Source organism: Thermobia domestica, chromosome 16 (assembly GCF_964235325.1).
Source record: "Thermobia domestica chromosome 16, izTheDome1.hap1.1, whole genome shotgun sequence".
In the NCBI taxonomy this organism is placed as follows: Eukaryota; Metazoa; Arthropoda; class Insecta; order Zygentoma; family Lepismatidae; genus Thermobia; species Thermobia domestica.
This window is the reverse complement of record NC_137469.1, coordinates 57,977,169-58,000,878: the sequence shown is the minus strand read 5'-3', so window position 1 is coordinate 58,000,878 and position 23,710 is coordinate 57,977,169. Positions and strand designations below refer to the sequence as shown.

General features: G+C 30.2%; 1 protein-coding gene across 1 annotated transcript in view; it reads left to right on the top strand.

Annotated features, from left to right (window-relative positions):
* Positions 1 to 23,710, top strand: part of brp (ELKS/RAB6-interacting/CAST family member bruchpilot) — a gene marked incomplete in the record, with an annotated part of 771,444 nt that overhangs the window by 633,383 nt on the left and 114,351 nt on the right. The window contains 4 exon segments of the mRNA XM_081742418.1: positions 872 to 968; positions 16,716 to 16,849; positions 18,729 to 19,025; positions 22,010 to 22,177. Of these exon segments, the coding sequence (XP_081598544.1) occupies positions 872 to 968; positions 16,716 to 16,849; positions 18,729 to 19,025; positions 22,010 to 22,177 (696 nt within the window).

Genomic DNA, 23,710 nt, shown 5'->3' with positions numbered 1-23,710 from the left:
ATCTTAAAATCTGTTGTAAAAGTGTAATTGTTTGAATAAAAAACACTAACTTAATCGATATTTAATTTAATTACCATAAAAATGTATATTTTGCACTGAATTTCATTTACTATAGAAATCAACATAGATCTAATTATGTCTTATCTGGGGCCGCGGTGGCTCAGTGGTAGAGCGTTCACCTGTGGTGTTTGGGGTGCCGGGTTCAAACCCTGCTCCCGCCAAGTGAACTTTGTGGTGGACAAACACCGTGTGCGTGGGTTTTCTCGGGGTTCTCCCGTTTCCTCCCACTTTCTTCATTCCACCATTTCATTCATCTCTCATCATCACCGTCTCCTTTAGCCTAACCGGCATAACCGTGGGACGTAACACTAAAAAAATCATTTCAAAATTTGTGTCTGATGTAACTTTTATAGTTATTTAAGAGTCTTCATCCCGACGAAATTAAAATACCGCTAATTTTACAGTAATTATGTGATATCTTCAAATAGATAAAATATAATCGAAATGTGGAACAAGAGCGCCCTAGACAATATTATTTTACATAAGAAACCGTTATCACGACTCACTTATCTGCTTTCGATTTCGAGCCATTTTGAAAACCGGCATTTATTTTCGCGTTTCTAAACGGCTGAAAACAGAAAGCCACTAGGTGACTTGTGATAACGGTACCTCACGCAAAATAATATTGTCTAGGGCGCTCTTGTTCCATATTTCAGTTATCTTTTATCTATTTAAAGATATCACATAATTACTGTAAAATTAGCGATATTTTAATTTCACCGGGATGCAGACTCTTAATTATTGTTAGTTCTGTATACCTGTAGAAGATAACATTGAGAAATAATTTTATTTTTTTTAATTGATATTACAGGAATTGGAATTGAGGATAGAAACACAAAAACAAACTTTGCAAGCACGAGATGAAAGTATCAAAAAACTACTTGAAATGTTACAAAATAAAGGAATCGGTAAGTTATATTCTTTATCTGCATGAGCCATACCAGTTTCAATTTGCATTAAAACTTTTGATGCTATTACTTGATAGAATTTTTTTTCTTTAAAAATGAAACAAGTCAGAAATAATTGCTGATGGGTATGATAATTCTGAATTTGATATATATATTTTTTAGATGATACATTTAATGCATAATGCATGATTGTAGATATAGTTTAGTAATCTGAACATGCAAATTTGAGTGTTTCAGAAAGAAGAACATTCTTTTTTTTAAACTTTTTTTCTGAATGCTTAAAAAAAACAACTTATAAAATATTTTTCGTCGAATTTTGGGAACTTCTTTTTCACGTAGTACATTGGAAGACAATGGTTGGTGTAAATATAGTTTATTAAAATATAGAGTTATTCGTGAACTTAATTCGTGATTAACTTAAAATAAATGTATCAAAATTCTAATATCGAATTTAGTTTATGTGCTGAAATACTAATTTTTATCGAAACAAAAGCCAAAATAATAATAATAATAATAATAATAATAATAATAATAATAATAATAATAATAATAATAATAATAATAATAATAATAATTATAAATAACTTTTGTATATTTCAATGAGCTAAAAACGAAATATACTATTCAAATTGAGCACCTTACAACGTGATGAAAACTACAATTATTATTATTATTACTTGAGATTAGTTTTAGTTTCACAAACTGAGTGTAGGGCATGAAATTCAAGTACAGCATAAAATACAGGTTAGAATTATCACTCGTTACTTTCAATGAGTTAATTATTCTAAGCTAAGAGTGGAATAGATTATTGAGATACATCAATTAAATGCTTAAAATAACAATACTTTAGTGTATCACGTTATCTACTAACAAAACATTTCGATTAAAAGGTTTTACTCTATGCATATACATGTATATATGTCCTCCATTAAAACTTCAGAACATACGATGAATTACACCGTTTCGTTGCCTGCTCTTATTGGTATACGCTTACAGCGTTGTACAGAGGGTTCATATGGAATGTGATTAGGAAAGCAGAAAAATAAAGATTAAATGATTTATAAAATTATGTCATCACTTTAAGAAACCCCATCACGGCGAAATTAAAAATACCGCTAATTTTAAGTAATTATGTGATATCTTCAAATAGATAAAAGATAATCGAGAAGTGGAACAAGAGCTCGCTAGACAATATTATTTTACATGAGATACCGTTATCATGACCCACTTATCTGCTTTAGATTTCCAACCATTTAGAAAATCGGCATTTTTTTAAGCGTTTCTAAATGGCTGCAAACGGAAAGCTACTAGGTGACTCACGATAACGGAACTTCATGCAAATTGTCTAGCTCGCTCTTGTTCCACATTTCGATTATCTTTTATCTTTTTGAAGATATCACAGTGATTTGACCTCTTAAATCAAATTCTAGCCATTTTTATAGAAGAGTCCCTTATTCCACACAGGGGAAGTGAAGATCAATTTGAGATATGATAGACTTAAAATAGAACTTTTCCTGATTCATTTTACCTTATAAAAAATACATGGACTAACTTGAATCTTTAATATTGAATTAATTTGAGTAAAGTAGTAATATAATGCAAGAACATTCAGTTGATAAAGTAAACTAGTACTACAAAAATGTAAAAGCACAAGGTTTAATACTTTAAACTTACTTCCAGTTACTTTTCATTTTCGAAATTATTTCGAAGCTACCGTATTTTGGGTAGAGAGTATTAAATCTAGTATCTCTTGATCTGACACATGCTACTTGCAGTTTATAAGAGCGCGCATGGTGACAATAAAGATTGTTGAAACCAGACATTTAACCACGTTATTTTCATCTCGCGCCAAAGCCTGGAATGTGTGCTATGCTATATCTGCACTCAAGTAGAGGATATTGCTTTGCAATGTCGTATTTCGTAAAAGGAACACGTGATCTGTCGAGTTCAATATAAATTGCTGTTTGGGTAGTCGAAAATTGACAAGTTGTTCAATTAATCATTTACGCACAAGGAAATTAAAACATATTTTGCTGTTATCAAAATCGCTTTAAAATGATTGATAGATACCTACTTTTTTCAACTTCATCTTAGATATTATTTCAAATTTCCAGGTTTCCAAAATGAAATTAATATTATTTCTTCCTTTAAAGGAAATATTTTTTGAATGGATAAGATTAGTATTTGTGAGACTACACGTCAAACAAGAAAGAAAAAACAAATTATTCTGTAACAAGTTTAGCAGAATAATGACAAACTTGTTTTAACTAATTTGATTGAACATGGTGTATTTATTCATATTGTAGTACCTATCGTGTTGTTAAAAGATATTGTGTTACAGCATTGTAGTATTTTTATAGAGCCAAATTGAAGAAGTGAAATTTTATGGTGATTTAATTTATTAGAGCTACATGTCTTGTCTTATCTCGAACCCGTAGATGGAATTGTAAATAGTATGAGGCAGCCTTAGTAGCCAAGTCCTCTATTACACTGAAAGAGTGATAGATGAGGGAAGTGTATTAAACTTTAAAATTGTTTGCACTAGGGAAAAACGTGGTCATGACACAGCATAACCAAGAGGGCGTTGGAAACCCGAATTCGCCCGTGTAATAAACTAAAACCATTGTAGAAAAACAACGACGCCAGGAATGGTCATACACTAGAAATATTGAATCAAACACAAAAGAAAGCAAGAAATAGCACGTGTATTAAACGAAAATGTACTAAAACTGGAACACGAGAACAAGACTGTACACCCTGACGCCATCTTGCCCGAACTCCAGCTACATCCTTACGTAAATAAATTGAAAATTTCATGTCATGGATACCTACCAATGTTATTTTCATTGACACTTTAATTATTTCGGGAATTGTTGTATGATATTTAACTAATGATAATTATTCAGCCTTACTATTTTTTTTTTACTATTAAAAGCTCAATCGATGTTTGCATTATGAATTCTAAAAGTGTAAGAAAAAATTACAAATCAAAATTTCTTCACTTAAGGCTGTGAGGCACACCATATCAAAATTTTTAAATCTAATTTATCGATTTATCTGATAAACATTTTACCTGAAATGAAGGGAATTTCTAAGGTTCTGATTTTACTTATTTCTTTGTAAGATTAATGTAAATTTCGTTAATTCATGAAAATAAAATTTATGTTCTATGTATAAATACTAATAAAATGAATTTTGAAGCTTTCCAATCGTCAGTAGATTAGCTTTAAATCATAGAAAAGAAGACTGGAAAAAGAAAATACGAAAAATGTAGAATTATTCAATATGGCTGTGTTTGAATTGAGTTTCGTGTCAACAATGACTTCACCACATTTTGAGGATCTTCCTTTTTCATATTATCTCCTTCATTTCTTCTTTTCTGTGATCTGAAAATTATCTATTCATGATCGAAAAGCTTCAAAATTTAATTTATTGGAGTTTTTATATGTGTATGTTACGTGTTCTAGAAACCATTTAAAAGAAAAGTATATTTTATAGTATTTGTTTACAAGAAATTATTAAAAAATACTTGAAATATTGCAAATCAAAGGACTCGGTAAGTTATTTTCTTTTTCTGCATGAATTATCTGTCTATCTCTCTCTAAATTTGCACTAAAACTTCTCTTTGTTATTTGATAGGTATTTAAAATTGAAACAAGTCATAGTAAATGTCTGATATTGATAACTTTCAATTTTATGTCTATTTTCTAAATGAAACATTTGACCTTTTAATGCATGATTATAGGGTAGGATCTGATATTTTGTCAAAAAATATTTTAATACTTCTTCATAGATTTATGAAAAAAAAAGTTGAAGTAGTCTTTCCTGAATACTTTAATAAAATGAGAGCCTTAAATTTTCTCTTCTTTTCAATAAACGGAAGAAAAGTACGTTTTCTTGTAAATCGTTGGATTAAATGTTCTGCATGGTGTTTCTAGTATACGGCCTTAAGATATTTCCTTCATAGTGCATATAGTTTGAAGAAATATGTACCTACCTTGCACCGAGGCACATATAGTTTAACGAAATAAGATCTAGCTTTTTTGTTTAATACTTAAAGCTACATCAAATAGAAATTCTAGCATTAGAATGTGAGTTCTATATCAAACAATAGGATATTGTATATTTGAGAACAATAATGTTGCTATTAATATTATTATCTAAAGTATTAACTTACTTATGGAGATTGTTTGCAAAAAAGGTTTTATATGATATTCTTCTAGATATTCAAAGAATAAGGAACATTTAAATATGAACTACGCACGTGAAACAGAAAGCGATTTATAAACATGCAAGAATTCCTGAACTTATATTCTCTTCTTTAACATTAAATTTCATCAAATTTTAAATACAAGAGCTGAAACTTTTAAAGAGATAATTCTGGATGAATTCCTTAAATACAAGTTCTAATTTAATTTCTTAAAATATTAACTGTTTTCAAATCATTAGACATGGGGGAACACTTTTGAAAATTCATAATGAACGATTTCCTAACAGTAAAACTTTCAATAAATAAATAATAAAAGAGAGAGGAATAATTTCTTTAATTGGGTATTTTACCTATTTATCCGTTATCAAGCGTAGCAACCATCAATCATTTTTGGATTAAAATTAATTTATTATTCACCATACTATTTTATAAGTACACTGAGCTTCTTGAAACACAATACCAAGCAGAAGCTTATTTTTATGAGGAAAACGTAATTTTATTTTTTATTTATTTATTTATTCTGCTTACTTAAGAAATTACTTTCTGTGGAAATATTTTTAACAAACTGTTGACAAATACACTCACTGACAAAAAGAAAAAAGGAAAAGAATTGAAGCACCAGGAAGGAATCGTCCAATTCAATTGTAATTCAGTAGATTTGTAGCACTATGGAAGGTATGTAAACGATTAGGATTTCAAAAATTGGGAAAATCCTGAATGGCCACCAAAGGGTAATAATGTCAGTAGTAAAAAATTCAATCTTGATGATGTCAGTTAGTTGTGAAGCATGCGAGAGTGAGAGCACAGCACAGGGAGATCAAGAAACACAAATAATTCTCATTGCCGCATTAGACGGCATTGCTAGCATTTGACGATGTTCGACAGGCACCGCATTGTGAAGTAGCAAGAGGCCGGTTGGGCGTATCGTGCGATTGCTAGGCATGTGCAACATTTTGCTGTCACTGTGGCTCATGTTAGGGCCAGTGGATACATGAAGGCACCAATGAATGACGTGAAGGTCCCCGTCGACCACGACAGATCACAACACGGGAGGATCATCGCAATGTGCGTGAAACATTACGTAACCTTGTGACGTCTGCGCTGCCATCCGGACACAAGTAATGGACTCTGTACAATACTGTGTCTCGACGACTGGTATTAGCTGGATTGTAGGTGCATTGTTCACTTCATAGATTGTAATTAACACCAGTGCATAAACGACATCATATGGAGTGGTGTCGCACTCGGGTAGCATGAAATCCTCATAAATTGCAATATATTGTGTTCGGTGATGAATTTCAATTTTGCATTATGACAGATGACCATCGTGTGCGTGTGTGGCGGCACCGAGGTGAGACATCACATTCTTCCAATATTGTGTAACGGCACACCGGCGTTACTTCTGGCATCATGATAAGGGGGGCCATAGCTTATGAGTTTCGATCACTTTTGGTGGTAATCTGCGGAACCTTGACGGCACAGCTATACGTGGATGAGATTCTGCGTTCACATGTGTTACCTCTCCTGTAATGGCACGTTGGTACAGTCTTTTGACAAGACAATGCTCAGCCACACACAACAGTGTGTCTATGAGCTCTCTACGTCATGTTAATGTTCTTTTTCTGGCCAGCAAGGTCACCTGATCTCTGCCCAATTAAGCATGTTTGAGACCAACTGAGACGCCAACTTCGCGCCACTCTCGATCTGCAAGATTTTGAGTCGCAGTCATAACAGCTATGAACTGACTTACCTCAGGCAACGATATGACAACTCTATGACTCACTTCCAAGTCGCATCAACGCATATATCCGTGCACGATTGGATGCTTCGGGATAAACGTACTGATATTACGCATGTACAACCAAACCCGTTATCGGATTGATCTGACATTATAATCATTACAATACAGTTGTAGGACCCTCCAACCCTTGGATTTTCATTTGATTCCCTCCATTCCTTCGTGGCATTCTTTTTTATTTACTTTTTGTAAGTGAGTGTATATTATACCCTGTTTTTAGTCAGTAAAACTATATGAGCTGAAAATATAACTGGTATACGTACTTTTAACATAACAATTTTTTTACTGTGCAACATTTAATGTGGATCATGTTTTTTGGGCAAGCACTTCAAATAAAAACCTCCCAATATATTATAGATATATTCGCTTTCTAAGGGGGAAAAGAACTGATACACCTGGTCAATATATCTTTCAATCAACAACCTTTATTCTAATTTACAATTAAACTGTTTAAGTAGTTTTAAATTATATATTCCAACATCCTTTAGCAAATAATACTATAAGATTAGCATTACTTTACTGATATTTGTCATACGAAGACGGTAAAACTATCTTGCTTTTGCCATTACAAATGGAGTATCTAGAATAAGCAATTAGAAGGATTATAAATGGTATTTTCCTCTTTTAAATAACTAACTTAAACCGTATACAGTTGTATGCAAAAGTTTTGCAACACCTCTGAAATCACATTTCTTTGTACCCGTATATGACATTCAGTACTTGAATTTTTGCAGCTAAAATGAATGTTACCAATCTATTTTCAAAGGGATAGAATATCAATCTTTTAGTGAAAACTAATTTTTTTTTTTCGACTTTGTGCTACATTTTCTGTTTATTAAAGAGAGGATAAAAATAAGAATTTTAGGAAAACTAAAAAATTGCGATCTTGCCCAATAATTAGTTTTTGGATCAGGGGCCACAAAATTTTTGAACGGTCCCTAAATCGAGTTTTCGTATTTTCTGCGGAATAAGCACTTCATATTGAGTTAACCGCTAGTTTGGGTTTGGCTGCACTATATGTAATTATCCAGATATAAGGCCTACAACAAAATTTTTGTTAAAATATATTGGATATTATGAGCCAATTGGACCAGGAGCCACAAAATATTTGAAGAGCTCCTAAATCGAATTTTCGTATTTTCTACGGAATAAGCACATCATACTGAATTAAGTGATAGTTTAAATTTGGCTACACTAGATGTAGTTCTCCAGATATATGGCGTATAAGAAAATTTTTGCTTGAAATATGTTGGATCTTTTGGGCCAATAAGGGGATAATAGTCCATTTTTTAAAGCAATAGAATTTAACTATTTAAAACTACTTAAAGGGGACTTTCGTGATTACTGACATTAAAAATCTTTTCTTTGCGGATTGTGTATGTGGGAATAAGATTTTTAAAAAAAATTAAAAATTAAAAAAATTAAACAAAAAGTGTGTGAAACAATCCACCATTTTTTTTACCTAAATAAATCTGACACACAAGTGGTGATTTATTTAAAGATGTTTTCTTTGCCATATGTAAGTCGATGAAGATAATTTTCAAATGATGGGATCAGCTTAAAATTTAGGTTTAAAGTTTTGTAGAAAAGTGTAGTTTCTTCTTTCCTACCAACAGACAATGTATTAAAAAAAAATTAAAAGTTCAAAATAAGACGAATCTTAGGAAATAAATAAATAAATAAAAATATTTTTTCACTAAAAACTTACTTATACATAAATGTGTGTATCTTCTTTGAAATGCAAAAACTTTAATCGATACGTATTAGTTTTCAGAGGTGTTCCAGAATTTTTGCACACGACAGTATATGTTACTGGCAAAATAAGAAACTAGATATTGACAATGTCGAGACAGAGTGTGATATAATTTAATTCAATAATTTCGCTATTATTTTAGATTAGGGTGAAATATGGTAGGATTGGTTAACTAAATTTATAAAGTATTTTTATGATTCCAATTCATATAAACTAATATGTCCTACCTTTTATTGTCTTACCCTATTATATCCAATCAACTTACCTCATATAAACTAACCTATCTATCTTCTCATACCGTATTTAACGCTGCCCTATCCTAGCCTACTCTAATCTAAGGTAAAATTATAGAGTTAAATTATTTCGTACTTGGACTAGGCATTGATAAAGATACTTGAATTTCCTAATTTGCCTGTAACATACATACAGTACATAAAATGGTGCACACAGATTATACTACGGGATAGTACACACAAAAACGGAAGGAAGTCCAATAAACTGGGTTCTTTACGGTTACAGATTTGAGCTACTGCGTCCGAAGATTTTTTTCTTTCTCTTTTCACCGTATCTTTAAAACTGTCATTTATCTACGTCGATTCAATAACAATGTAGGAAATTACAATTATAGAATTCGTTCAGACAACAAATACTCGTTAATTTTTGGGTAAGATTATTTTCAAAGAGAAAACGAAAAGCCACTTTAGTAGTAATAGAGAGAATATATAGCATTATTATTTGCTATTATTGTTATACAGCATGCTAAATAGCATTATTATTTAATTTTGATAACCGTATGTTAAAACTGTTTTGTGTATTATTAACTAAATACAACCATTATTTAAAAAGCAGTTCACAAGATTTCAAGACAACATGATACGTAATCAAATGCAGTTTAGTTCGTTTCTCTAGTCGTTGCCTTAATTTAGATTTTAGGGGAAATGTTATTCTGGCAACACTGTAATTTATATGGATGGTAATACTGAAAATTCTCCAGGTTCATATTTTCTGTTGTAGAATAACATTATCTATGATTGTGGTAAGTTGTATTTCATTATCTCCTTGCACTTATGAAAAACAAGCAAAAGAAAAATAGTAAATTTTGTATTTTTAAGTATGTCAGGCTCTTAATGCTGAAAGTTTCAATAGAAATCTCCATCTTCGTCAGCACTTAAAAAAAAAAAAAAACATAAACACCTACTTATTTTAACTACATATCATTGTTTCATTCTATAATGAAAAAAAAACATTGCCAGTTTGGTTGTAAAAAAAAGTCTGAGGAAGGTGCGAGTTCTCTATTGGAAATTTCGGCATTAATAAATATCTAGACACATTCCTAAGTTTAACTTTGTACTTTAAAACTACGTAGATAAAACATAATTTTGTTACTATTTCTGGCATTATTTACTTCCGCTGAATTTCAAACAAATGTACATTACAATTGTTTGCGTTTTGCGCAGACTTATAAGGCTGCACTTACAAATGGAACTAATTTTTGTTTAAACTCCCGAATGTTGAAAGAATAAATTAATCAAGTTCATTAGATACGGAAACGTATCTGCTTAGAAAAAAATATGCTTTTATGTGGTGGCAATTAAGTTTGTTTGAAACTATATATATATATATATATGTATATATATATATATATATATATATATATATATATATATATATATATATATATATGTGTGTGTGTGTGTGTGTGTGTGTATGTGTGTGTGTGTGTGTGCTTTGGAGCCGTACGCTTAACGAAACATCAGAAATTACGAATACGAAATTAATAGAGCCAATGAGACTACTAGGAGTTCATCCAGACAAACCTACATGGTTACTCATGAGCTCCGAATATGTTTTGCTTTCATCTCATAGAGATGAAGAACTATATATATGGCAATAATACATATACTTTCATCACATCTTACATGACATTACTTGCTACAAAAGGAACACTTTAAAACCACAGTTCCAAAAAACAAAAAACAAAAACAAAAAGGTGATTAGAAATATTTTCTTATTTTTTCGTGTACTATCACGAAGTTATTTCTGTGCACCATTTTGCGTTCATCAGGGATTAGTTTTAGCTTAACAGTTGTGATACGTTTAAAAAAAATTAAAAACACGTATTTCTTCTATTTTTTCTTGTAAAATTATAGATCGAATATTAGTGTGCCAAATAATATCAATATTATTACTATTTACAGTGTAAATCGCCAATTGTTTGAATAATACATATCTATATACTGTAGCATCATTCATTTCAGGCCTTGTATTTTTTTTTTGTAATGCGAAACGATGTTACCAAGTAAATCAGCTTGTGTGTTATTATTCATACTTAACTGTATATCGTTAAGTTACATTATTCTTGCATGAGTAAACATTTATTAGCATGAAAGCTATGTAATGGTGTAACTTGTTTTCTTAACTATTTGCTTAATAGTTTAAAAAAATAATTAAATTTTTGCTCTGTATCAAAAATGCTTATATGAGTGTATTGTTTTTTTTTTCTTTAATAAGCAATGTTGTAGACGTTAGTTACATTTCAAAAATAGAGATTTAAAATATCTGTATAGCAATATACAATATGTTTCCGAAGTGATTAAATTTCGAAAATTCTCGTAAATAATTTTGACTCTAGTGATCAAAATATTGTCTTACGAACGGTGTATTTACTGATTTATTAAGTGCCAATGAATCTTTTGAGATAATTGCAGACAGCGGTAATATTTTTACAAGATTTGAACGTTATACTACTAACTGTAAATATTTATTAAAAAGAAACCAATGAATGACTGCTAAACAATACCTTTGTCATCGTGACAAACAATGAAAAAGGAAATTGAAAATAAAAATCTACAATAGCATAATTTTGTCTGTTACATTTTTCGAAAATAAATTTTTGAGTTAAAAAAGATATTTAGAGCAAGAAGATACAAACGAATGAAATGGAGAAAGCTACTCAGGAACGCCACACAATATTAATTCATTATTGAATATAATGTAGGGAGTTAAATCGAGATGTCTGTGAGGTGGATAGGATACATCTACGTAGATGAGATGTATATACGAGGTGTATTAGATTTCTAATTCTGTATATCTTTGAGAAGGTCGAGAACAAAATGATAAGAAGTTTAATGTAAAGACCATATCCTAATTGTAATGGATTGGCGTAGGGCAGAATTTCACTAAAGGTCTTTTATTTATGCTCTGACAAATCTTCAGATTTTGTAAGGCTTGGGATTTTTTCTTTTTCTTTTTTTCTTTTTTTTTAAAGAAAGATATACAGTCAAGAGTGGAATCAGTAACAAACAACAAACCACATCAACAGGAAAGATAGTGGAAGGAAGTCGTTCAGGACCTATTTTTAAAGATAGTACCCATGAAAAAAAACTCTGGGAAAACCTCAGTTAGGATGGTCGACCACTGGATTTGAAGCTCGGACCTCTTGACTATGCCTAATTACTACACCTGTTGGGTTTTATCATTATTACTAAATCGTTACACTACCAATCAACTTAAGAGCTCATTTGTGGCTAAACGGTTAGCGTACGCGCCTTTGGCGTGGGAGACCCGGGTTCAATTCCCGGCGGGAGCTCATGTAGTTCGGATTCCACGTTAATCAGTAGGTTTTCTGTCTCATATAACCTCGCTGCTGAAAGGTACGTTAAACTCAAAGTCAACTCAACCAATTGACTTAAATAAATTAATACGATAATATTTATGTTTCAGCATGAATATAATAATATTCATGTTACAGCATGAATGTGATAGTATTTATGTTACAGACCTACAGCAAGAACAAACTTACAATTAGTCACACGGTCACTAGCAGTAATGGATACATACACGCTGCATATTCTTTTCATATCAGCTTCCGAGCAAACTGACGAATCGAAATCCAGTTCTCGGTTCTGTATACACAGAATTTGCAATTTTCCTTTAACAAAGAAAACTGAATTAGAATTGATGTATTCTTTCCGAAGTTACTGACAAAAGAACATGGAGGCAGAACAAAAGAATATGTTTATTTATTTGCTTTTGCTATGAGTAAATCCACCTTCCTATTACAAGTATAGTAAAAAAAAAAAAAAAAAAAAAAAAAGTAGAAAATGTAAACTAATAGCATAATTATTGTGTTATGTGTCATATTGGAAGCAGCTCAATATTCAAATTACTACACTGTATCAAATATTAAAATACTTTTTGATATCGAAATATTCCGCTTTACGTATTATTACAAATGTATATTTTTATATATTCCTTCCAAAACACATAAACAACAGCTTAACCATGGATGGACTAAGAAAGCTTAGCTGCTTTCCCTACAGGGCTAGTAACGAAACACAAAGAAACATCAAAGAAATACAAATATAATCAAAAATTGTAGGGATGAAAATTGACGTATCATTTCCAAGTTCATCTTTCGTTCATCTAAAAGATATAACTTTATGCGACTGTATAACAGTATATAAAACTTCCTTACTTAGTAGAGCTAAAATGACATTACTTACTCTCTCCTCCTCTCCAAAAGACAAAGAAAAATCCTGGATGTGATTATATGCTGGTATATACTACTATATATATATATATATATCGAGTATTGACATGAAGTGCGAACGTGAAATAAAAGCAAGAATAGAAATGGCGAAAGAAACCTTTAGGAGGAAGAAAATACTATTTTGTAGGACCTTGAATAAAGAGTTGAGAAAAAGACTCATAAAATTCTTCGTGTGGAGCATTGTACTGTATGAGTCCGAGACATGAACATTACGTGAAAGTGATAAAAAATGACCAGCCAATAAAGGGCAGAATACCTATGATGATGATGATGATAATGATGATATATCGATTTTGTAAGTACAGAAAATTATTAAAGCTAAGTATATTCAAAAGTGAGGCAATTACTTTCTGCTATTTATAATCGATGTCTCTATATTGAAAGATCGACTATAGCCGTTATAGTTACTTTTGATTCAAACTAATTTAATGTTAGAAAACATGTTAGTATTTTAAAATTATCTATAAACTAAAGTAGTTTAGTACGTATGAAGTAAGTATAGGCTAGTGATTCTTACTTTGCGTATGGGACGTTCATTGTGCGAACACAGCTAACAACCATCTTGACAGATTTTTCTAAAGTTTTTCCCAACTTCCGACAGGCAAACATCATGATTGTATCTTTAACAATACGGTCTGACAGACATCCTTCTAACTCCTTTTCCACTATTATTGTGATTGTTGTTAATCAAATTAGCCTCGCAGGCTTCATCTGAAAGTTTAACATAAATAAATATTAATAAATTATACTGATTTTTGCAACGGTTTGATTCAAATTATCAAAAGTTCTGAACAGTGAAATCACTGTAGTCATCAATCTTATATAATGGCAATTGCATTAATTAAATTATCATATAGTTTATTAATCATTAAATAAACAAACAAGTTTCCGTCGGATTTATTTAGATTCAGTTTCTAATAATATTTCGGGAACATACTGTATATATTTATTCGTTGCGCTCTCTTCCTTTGTTATATATTTTTTTTTTCCCAAAGAAGTAAATTTGGTTTTAATTTATTGGTATGAATGTATTAAAAAAAAAGAAAGAAAAAATATGTGTAGGCTGTTATTATTTTTGTGCTTGTTTATTTAACTTTGTCCTATTCTTAAAAACAAAAAAATAAATTCTGTTTTAGGTAAAGAGGAGGAGAGACAAATGTTCCAACAAATGCAAGCATTGGCTCAAAAACAGGTGGATAGCATTTGTGTCGTAAACAAGAATTTTCCTTTTTTAGTCTTCAAATTAGAATGCCTTTTATTATTACTATAAATATATATTTATTCCCTTGCTGCCCTGTTCAGTTTTCTCTAATAAAATGCATTTCGAATGCTAATGTATCGTGCAGATTATGTGTGCTATGTTTGATATACATATGTATATATTTTCCTACGTGTAATTTATTTTTTATTTTTATGTTTTGTTATGCATTGGTTATAGTGGTATGATTTGTGTTTTTTGCTAAATCAACATAATTTGTCCTAAGCAATGAGTGATCGACTTCGTATCATACGTTACACATGGTATACAAGGTAGAAAATGAATACACTTGACCTTTTAAAAATATAACAAAATATATAGGATGGCATCTAAACTTCAAGATAAAAGCAGAATATAGAACAAATACATTGTCTAATATACACTACTACTTTTAATTTTGCATTATATTCTGGTATTCGCATCTAATATATTAGACTCCTTACCTTGTTAAAGTATTTTCTCTATCTTTCAAAACAAAACTTAACAAAGTTCGGGTTTACTGTTCTTAAACAAAACTGCTTTTGGTTAAAGTATATTTGAAGGGCATGAGAGAAAACAATTGTATCCCTCACTTTAAAAAAGATGAACTGAGTATAGATAAACAATGATAATACTCATGTGATCTGAACTCTTTCCACAGTTCAGCTCACATGAATGTTATCATTGTTTGTCAATGCTCAACATTATTTTTTTTTTAAATAAGTTTACCTTTGTTTTCTTTCATGCCCTTCATTTATCATTAAAATTATTATTAATATATTTTCTTACGAAATACCTGAAATAGTTGCACACCTTTATTCACTTTTTTAAATCCTTTTGTAAAGAATAACAGAATACATAGGATTTTTGCATGCTAAAATTTTCATACTGCTTAGTTAATTTTATAAGATTGTATCATAACTACAAGGCAAGAAATATATATCAACTGCTTTGTTTTTTTGAATATATACTTGATCTTTTGCGTAATCTAATCTCGAATGCAGCTGCTTAGTATTTACAAAATGTTATTGTTTAAATAAACCAGTATTTTCAATAAAGTTCTCATTGCTAAGCACTGTGTTATGAAAATCTTAACAATATGTTTGATTTGCAGTCGTATTTTTCAACAATAAAATTCAATAAACAATCTTTATAAATAAAGTTTTTTTTTCCCCTCACTTTTTTCTCTACGTATACAAGGGTTGTTTTCAATAAGAGTTTATGTTGGTAAATTGGGGGGAAATTAGTGGACCCAATAAGTAAGTACTACACAACAGATTAGCGACAGTTCAAATTAATTTGATGCTATTGACAAGAAAAGTTCATTATTTTCTTCTTAACCCAGAAGCTTTGAGAATATTTTATATCGGAATAAGGAAGAATTTAAACCGTAGACACATACTGGTAGATTTGAAATGAATATGTTTTAATATATTTGTATTTTATATCTTGTTTCCTTTTTATGATTATTACAGATATAATAAAACTTGAAAGTATAATGAAAGTGGAAATAGCGTGATAATGAAAATATACATAGTAGCGTTACTTTGTTTTTACCTTGTAGAGAGAATATACAAAGATTGAAGATGATCATAAAACAGTAATTGTAAATAATATAAGATCACTTCAAAAATGGTTTCACACTCTCACAATCTTAGTAACCCTATACCCCTACATTTTTTTGCATGATAATGACTCTCCATAAAACGTTATTTGGGTGTTTTTCATCTCTTTTATGTGTAAAAAATTTCTATATTTTTTTCATAATATTTCCTGTATATACCTTGTAATTTTTTCATTGTCTGATTTTCGTACATATATATGTATATATACACATGTTGAAATGCGAGCAGATTAAACATCAAATTAATGAACATTCTCATTGCTTTGGACAATATTAGCTAGAGTTATTATGATTTTGTTTTTAAAAAAATATTATTATTTTTGATTATTTTCGTCATGTACATGTCCTAGTGCTGCAGCCTTGTAGGAATGTTGTTTTCATCCCCCAAACCCTTTGCACCGCCCACTCAGTCATCAATGCCCACACAAAAAATGATTGTAAAAAATATATATATTTCTATATTTAGAAAGACAGCAACAAGCTTCATCTCATTCTATTTTTTTTAAATCAAAATACCCTCAAAAAAATCCTTGGTTTTTTGTGTATCGTTTATGTCGCTTTGGATGTTTATAGGTGGTAAAATGCTAGAGGAAGAGAAGGTGGAGTTTGAATCGATGCAGGCCAGACTGATTGAGAGTGAGAATAAGATTCGTCACTATGAATCGGTAGTGAGGAACAGAGACCAGGAACTGAATAAAACAAAGAGAGTGAGTAGTAATAACAAAAAAGCAAAAGAGACAAACGTTTCACACGTGTCAAGTATAGGAAATTGCGTTAAACAAAAAGTGGCCCAATCCAAGTTATAATTAAAACAAAACACTATGTGTATGTATTTTGTTATATACATATATATATATCAATATATAACAAAAGTAATAAAATGATTTTGCTACAGTTTCTTACAAAGGATATAAAATGTATAAAAAGAATTGGCAATCAAATCAAAAACGAATAAAAAATAACTTTTTTTTTGTTATAGTATCAACGTAATTTCTTAATATTATGTTTCCTTAGTATGTATGCCCTATACATTATTTAGCCGTTTTGTACTATGACTAACCTATTTAAGTGATTTGCAATCTTTTAAAAAAATAATGGTGTGGAAAACATTTTTTTTTAATTTTCATATTTACCCTAACCCAATAGTAACTTATAATTTGTTCTGATAAATTAGTTTATTTGGTTATGCACACAATACGTAAACAATTTATAAAGTTTAATTGTTTTTAAAAAATACACATGGAAGAAACACATTTATACGTTTTTAAATATTTTTAATTTTCTTTTACAGTCATCGCAAAATTATAAATCTCTGTGTATCATTTTATTGTATTAATTACATGCATAAAGATAAAAAAAGAAAATTGAACTGATTCATTTCAGAACAATTTAAGTTACTGTTTTGTGTATTTTTTGTATGTTGTAATTGACCATATCTTTAAAAAGTTATTTCCAAAAACTTTTTTTGCAAATTAATTTTATTTAACTGACAATTGTAGTTGTTTCGGTTCTTCTTTTGAAACATCAATGTAAAATTTCTTTGATTTGCAATTTTTGGATGAAAGTATTAAAATATAATTAACAACACTGTTTTTGATAAAAGGACGCGTGCAGTTTTATCTTTTAATTTTTATTAAACTAATTCCCAAAGAACTTAAAGGAATTCAAAGAAAAGTTTTCTTTGTTATAAATAAAGTGAATATTATAACGAAAAGGTTTTAAAGAAATACAATTTTCAATTTTTTTAAAAATCAAAATATGAACTCGTACGTTCTTCATCATTATGTATTATGAAGTTATTTATCCTTTATCTTAGTTATAATAATTTCGAACCTTTTATTTAAAATAACACTTATGCTGTACAGATTGACGTTCAATGTAATAAGTTTCTCTGCGTGCTATGACATGCAGAGAAAATGGTTCACTTATAGAAATACGTACTTCATATCATCTATAATAATAGCTAAATCTTTAAGGAAATATTTTCCTTAAGTTGGAATTATTCATATATATAACCGGATGCTGGACTAATACATATATAAATTTAACGAATATACATGACTAATATGCTAAAGTTCATACTTGTATAACCAATAACCAATATTCAACATGAAACAATTATTATTGTCAGTTATTAAAATAATTTGCGTAAGTGTTTGCATACCTTTCTCAAATGTATTTTACGTTTCCTTTTTTCTTTTCTTTTTTTTTTAAAAAATACGTAATAACCTTTTTTTCTATATATCGTGTAGTTGTGACTTTAACCATTAACCATTTTTGTTTCCCTCTGTTGCTCCTGATAGTTCAAATGCCTGAAGTTACAATATTTCTGAATGTAACTGTATTTTTTGTCAAATACTAATTTTAGATTGGCCTTTTAAAACTTTTGTTGATATCAAAATTGTTGTTACTTAATTAAATATCAATGAAACATAATAGTGTGAAATAATTAAATGACGTAGAATTTTTTATCGCTCATAGCATAAAATACACTAAGGACAAAGTAAAAGGGCAAAATTTGATGTTTGTAATTAACTTCTTAACCTTTTTTTGTTAATCCCTTGTACATTTTGGTTACTAATTCAGGAGTTAAAGGCGATGAATGAAACACTTAGAAACCTGCAAGTCCAGTTAGAAAACGCCATGCGCAATCAAAATTCTGGTGGTCCCACTAACAGTACGCTCACCGCAATTCTGGAAACTAAGGACGCCAGAATTGCCACATTGGAGAAAGAGGTGGGACTCCTTGAACAGGAATTAAATAGGATCCGAGAATGTGGAGGGGGTCTTCCAGAGTCTTTGCTCTTAGCGTCCCCAACCCCTGAAGCTGACCAAGGAACAGCTGGTAGCTTACCTAAACATGAGCCTAAATATAAACGCCAAGTAAGTTGAAACAAAAACGAGAAGATAAAAATAAAATATTGAATATCACCTGAATGAATATATATAGGATCTCTTGCTATCCATTCATTATGGCATATTCTTATTACAAAGAAAGACAAACATTTTTCTTTGACTTGACATTACAGAAAGCAATAAACACAATATATATATTAAAACTAAAAACAAAACCTCTACCGCATTTTTTTTAATGGTGTGTGACCTGATATGTTGTGTGTACATTTTTTTTCTAAATAGTTAATTCCCATTATTTCTGCGTCCCCTTGCTGGCCTTTGTTTACAACCTAAAACAAATGTGTTATTTTAAGAAAGAAATTAAAAAACAACACAGCTTTCTATAGTTTGTTTTTTAAAATATATTCACTAACATTTTGCCACCTATCTCTGTTTCTCTCTCACCTACTTTTTCTCTCTCTCTTTCTGTCTGTCCTCTACGTCTGGTTTTATTTTCTTCCTTCCAAGCGAAAAAAATAACATGCATGAAACGATACCAAGCTGCATTGCCGCCGGTCTTATATGGAATGTAAGGTATATGCATGATTTTTATGTTTTTTGCTATACTTAATAATGCTATTAACACGGAAGATGTATTCTGTAAAGTGTATATGTTCTTTGTTGTTTGTATTTAGTGTACATAACTTATATGATAATGAATTATATGTATTTAGTGTGTTTGTACTTCACACATGTAGATTGTTAAAAGATATTTATATCATTATATTAACAATATTTTCAGTTCAAATAAGCATGATAACTAATAAGATGAAAATTTATTATTTATGACTTCAAATTAGTTAGTATTTATAAAGTAATTTAAAACTTAGAAATGTACAGTAACAAATTTGACTTAACTTTTTTTATATATACAAAAGATAGTTGAATGATTTTGGAAAAAAATACTACTATTTATTGATTATATATGAAAGAGATTATATTAAAGTTACTGTGGAATATGAAAATATATAATAAAGTATTAGATAAATCAGCTTAGATTTGTGACTTGCTTGAGTTGATTCGCTCCTTTAAAAATAAATATAGTTTTTTTTATGAACTTGCAATTTTCTTCGTGTACAAAACACTAACAGTTTAAATGAATGAAAAGTATTGAAACTCATAGGAAAATTCGGGAAGAACTTAGGCATTTTTAATGCTATCTGGAAAATGGAGTAGTCGTATCGATATGATTATTGTTTTAAATACTAAACCTTTTCATTTTTTTTTATTTATTTATTTTTGGGGCATAACAACAAATTTACTGGAATATTTGTAATATGAAACTTACAATTAATTATTTAATATATACCAATGTACATGTTTAGAATATAAATTAATTAATTGTGTTGGGGTTAACTGGGAACTTCAGCTGGATGGTTATATGTCTCTGTCACAAAGCCTTATAGCCAATACATATTTTTAAAATCAGAATAATACTTCTAAAACATCAATCGAAAATAAGATCGATGGAATGATAGAATCAAACCAACCAACCAAACAAACAAAACTACCAAAATTAAAACAGAGGTCTTGATAAAACAGAAAGAGTAGGTAACAAAATAGAAAATGTATAACAAACAAGAATTTTAGGAATGATCAAAAAAATGGATCAAAAGATTGCAATCTTGACCAAGAATTTTAGGAATGATCAAACGAATGCATCAAAAGATTGTGATCCTGGCCAATAATTAGTTTTTGGATTAGGGGCCTCAAAATTTTTAAACGGCCCCTAAATCGAGTTTTCATATTTTCTGCTGAATAAGCACATCATACTGAGTTAACTGATAGTTTGGGTTTTGCTGCACTATATGTAGTTCTCTAGATATAAGATGTACAAGAAAATTTTTGATTGATCTTTTAATTCAATAAAAATCTGAACTCTAAAAAAGTATAATTATAGTATGGAACACAGACAAAAAATGTTATAGAAAACTAATAACTAGATTTTGCAGATGAAGGGAGTGATCATTAGACGTAAAATATTGCTAATATTTTATGGAGTGAGTGGCTGAAAGAGAACCAGCCTCTATCTCTGTTGACTAATCAGTCTTACGAAGCCAAAACCGCTACATAGATATTCAAAACACAGAGGTCATAACAGTATATTCCGTTAAGGCATACTTTTCTCTTTGAGTGAATCTGCAAGTATTCTATATTAAATTATTATCATTTACAGATATTTCTAATTCATCGAAGAAATAGAACAGAAAAAGAAACAAGATGAACAATTTATAAGAAACGTATAGATGTTCAAAACACAAGACTTATGATACTGTACTCAATTAAGAAATACTTTTCTTTTAGTACGAATCTACATTACAACTATCCTGTGTCAAACTAACTACCATCTACAAATGTTTCTAATTTTTTGAAAAGAAAATGATGGAATGTTTTTCAAGAAACATGTATACTGTATTATGGATGCATAAAATATTTTCTATTAATAAGCGTAATACAAGGAAGTACACACTACTTTTTAGAAATTCGTAAGATTTTTCCAGTAACGTGCACCGAAAACAAGTTCCATTAACGACAGGATAAAATTTTTGATCAAACAAATATTCTAGTAAATTATTTGTATCATCCATATAAACACGTAACCTATTATGTGGCAACGTAATACTGCTGCACCATCTGTAGCTGCTCCATTTTTTTCTAGTTAGAAATTAGATGAAAATACTCCAAGATTTTCCTCTGCTTTTTAAAAATTCTATTGATTTTCTAAATTTATTTCTGTATTCTTTTTTGATTTTACATGAAGAAACTTGTAAGTTCCAATGAAATGTAGATTTTTTTTTCCTTCAGATACATACTAAATCAAGTAAGTCACATTGTTTTGACAGATCTTGTGTATATCATTATAAAATACATAGCTTAGATTTGCCTGATTTTTTCATATTTTTTCTTACTATAAATTGTAATAAAGTGTGAGAACTTTCACTGATACTTGCTTTTTCTAAATGCATGCATAGTTGGAAGAATATCGCGCTGAAATTCAGAGGCGGGACCAAGAGATTTTGGCAATGAGCGCCAAAATGAAAACATTAGAGGAACAACATCAGGATTACCAACGACATATAGCTGTACTAAAGGAATCATTATGTGCTAAAGAGGAGCATTATAATATGCTACAAGCTGATGTAAGTAAATAACAAATTTCTAATTATTACCTCTTGTCACCTTAAACTAAATATATTTGATATATTTGATAATTATTTCTTTAGGGATAGACAGTAAAATAGATTATTTATTATTACCTGTATTATTTTTATTCTTATTATTACTAGTAATATTAATAACAATTTTGACACGGAAGTTATTTATTTCTTTTCTCATTGAAACAAAGGGGAAAAATAACATTTTGACTTCGCTTATTTATCTGGATGTTTTCTTCCTAAAATTAAGCTTATTTCATATATCTGAGGGCTGTTCAACGAACCAGAGGGATCATTCTACTCAATTCATATGATCTTACATACAGGATGATTCATGAAGAATACTTTGGGTGCTGAAAGTATGTGTCATTCTAAGAAAAAAACATTCCCATGAACATAGGTCCGATTCTTAACGGTTTGCGAGCCACAGATTGTTAACCATTTTGGACACCTCTCTACAGTAAAGTATTTTATACTCGGTATGTAACTGCCATTATGGAAAGTGCTAAAGCGCGTTGGAAAGATAAGGGAGTGACTTTTCGAGTGGTGTATAGTATGGTACTCTAATACACATCATAAAGAAATTATAAAGGAACATTTTAAAATTGTCCCTTTTTCCCCCTTTTGCGAATAATATGTAGGAATTGGATCGCAACATTGTCCCCGAGACAAGAAAAAAAAAAAAAAAAACAACTAGGACAGCGTAACCCGTCTTATGCCAAGCATCTATGAGAACTTTCAAGTCGTTAGCTTTCATAGTGAATGAGAAATAAAAATATGTTAACATTAGAAATCCTGGAAACCAATTGCTATCAAGGATAGAGGAACAAATATGAAAGTGAATATTCGTAATAAAATCGAAGACAAAAGCAAGCTTTATGAAAGAAAAATAATAATCATAAAAAAGAAAAAGGTGACACACAAGAATTGTATTGAAGTTAATGGAAAAAGAATAAAAAGAAAATTGTTTGGAAGAGCAAATGCATGTTTCATCTATACAGTAAGTAGTAAGTACAAAATACACACCATTCAATTTCGCAAGGACGAGAAATTATCTCGAAAATTTATGTTTCTCCTTGACTTATCACACATCTCACACCAAATGTTCACAGATACCACCACCAACCTCAATGTATTTGTCGACTCTGTTCAAATTACTTTGGGTGGAACGTCTTCATGCATCGCAGTTGTCCTTCAAGAGAGCACAGGCATTGTTGATGCAAGCGACAAGTTCATCTCTTGTGTTGACTTTGATTTCTTACACCTCTCCCTTTAACCATCCCCATACACTAAAATTTAAGGAGAAAATGCCAAGGTAGTGAACGAGACTCCCTCGCCCAATTCACCTATTGAGTTAGATATGATTAAGACGGTCTATGACAATCCTACTGTTATGGATTGGTGCGCCATCATGCTGTATGTGCATAAGTCTTCTTTTAGTCAAGGATACATCTTCATTTGTACAGGTACGTGATTTTCTAAGAAATTTAGATAACAGGTACTTGTCATTTGTTCTGC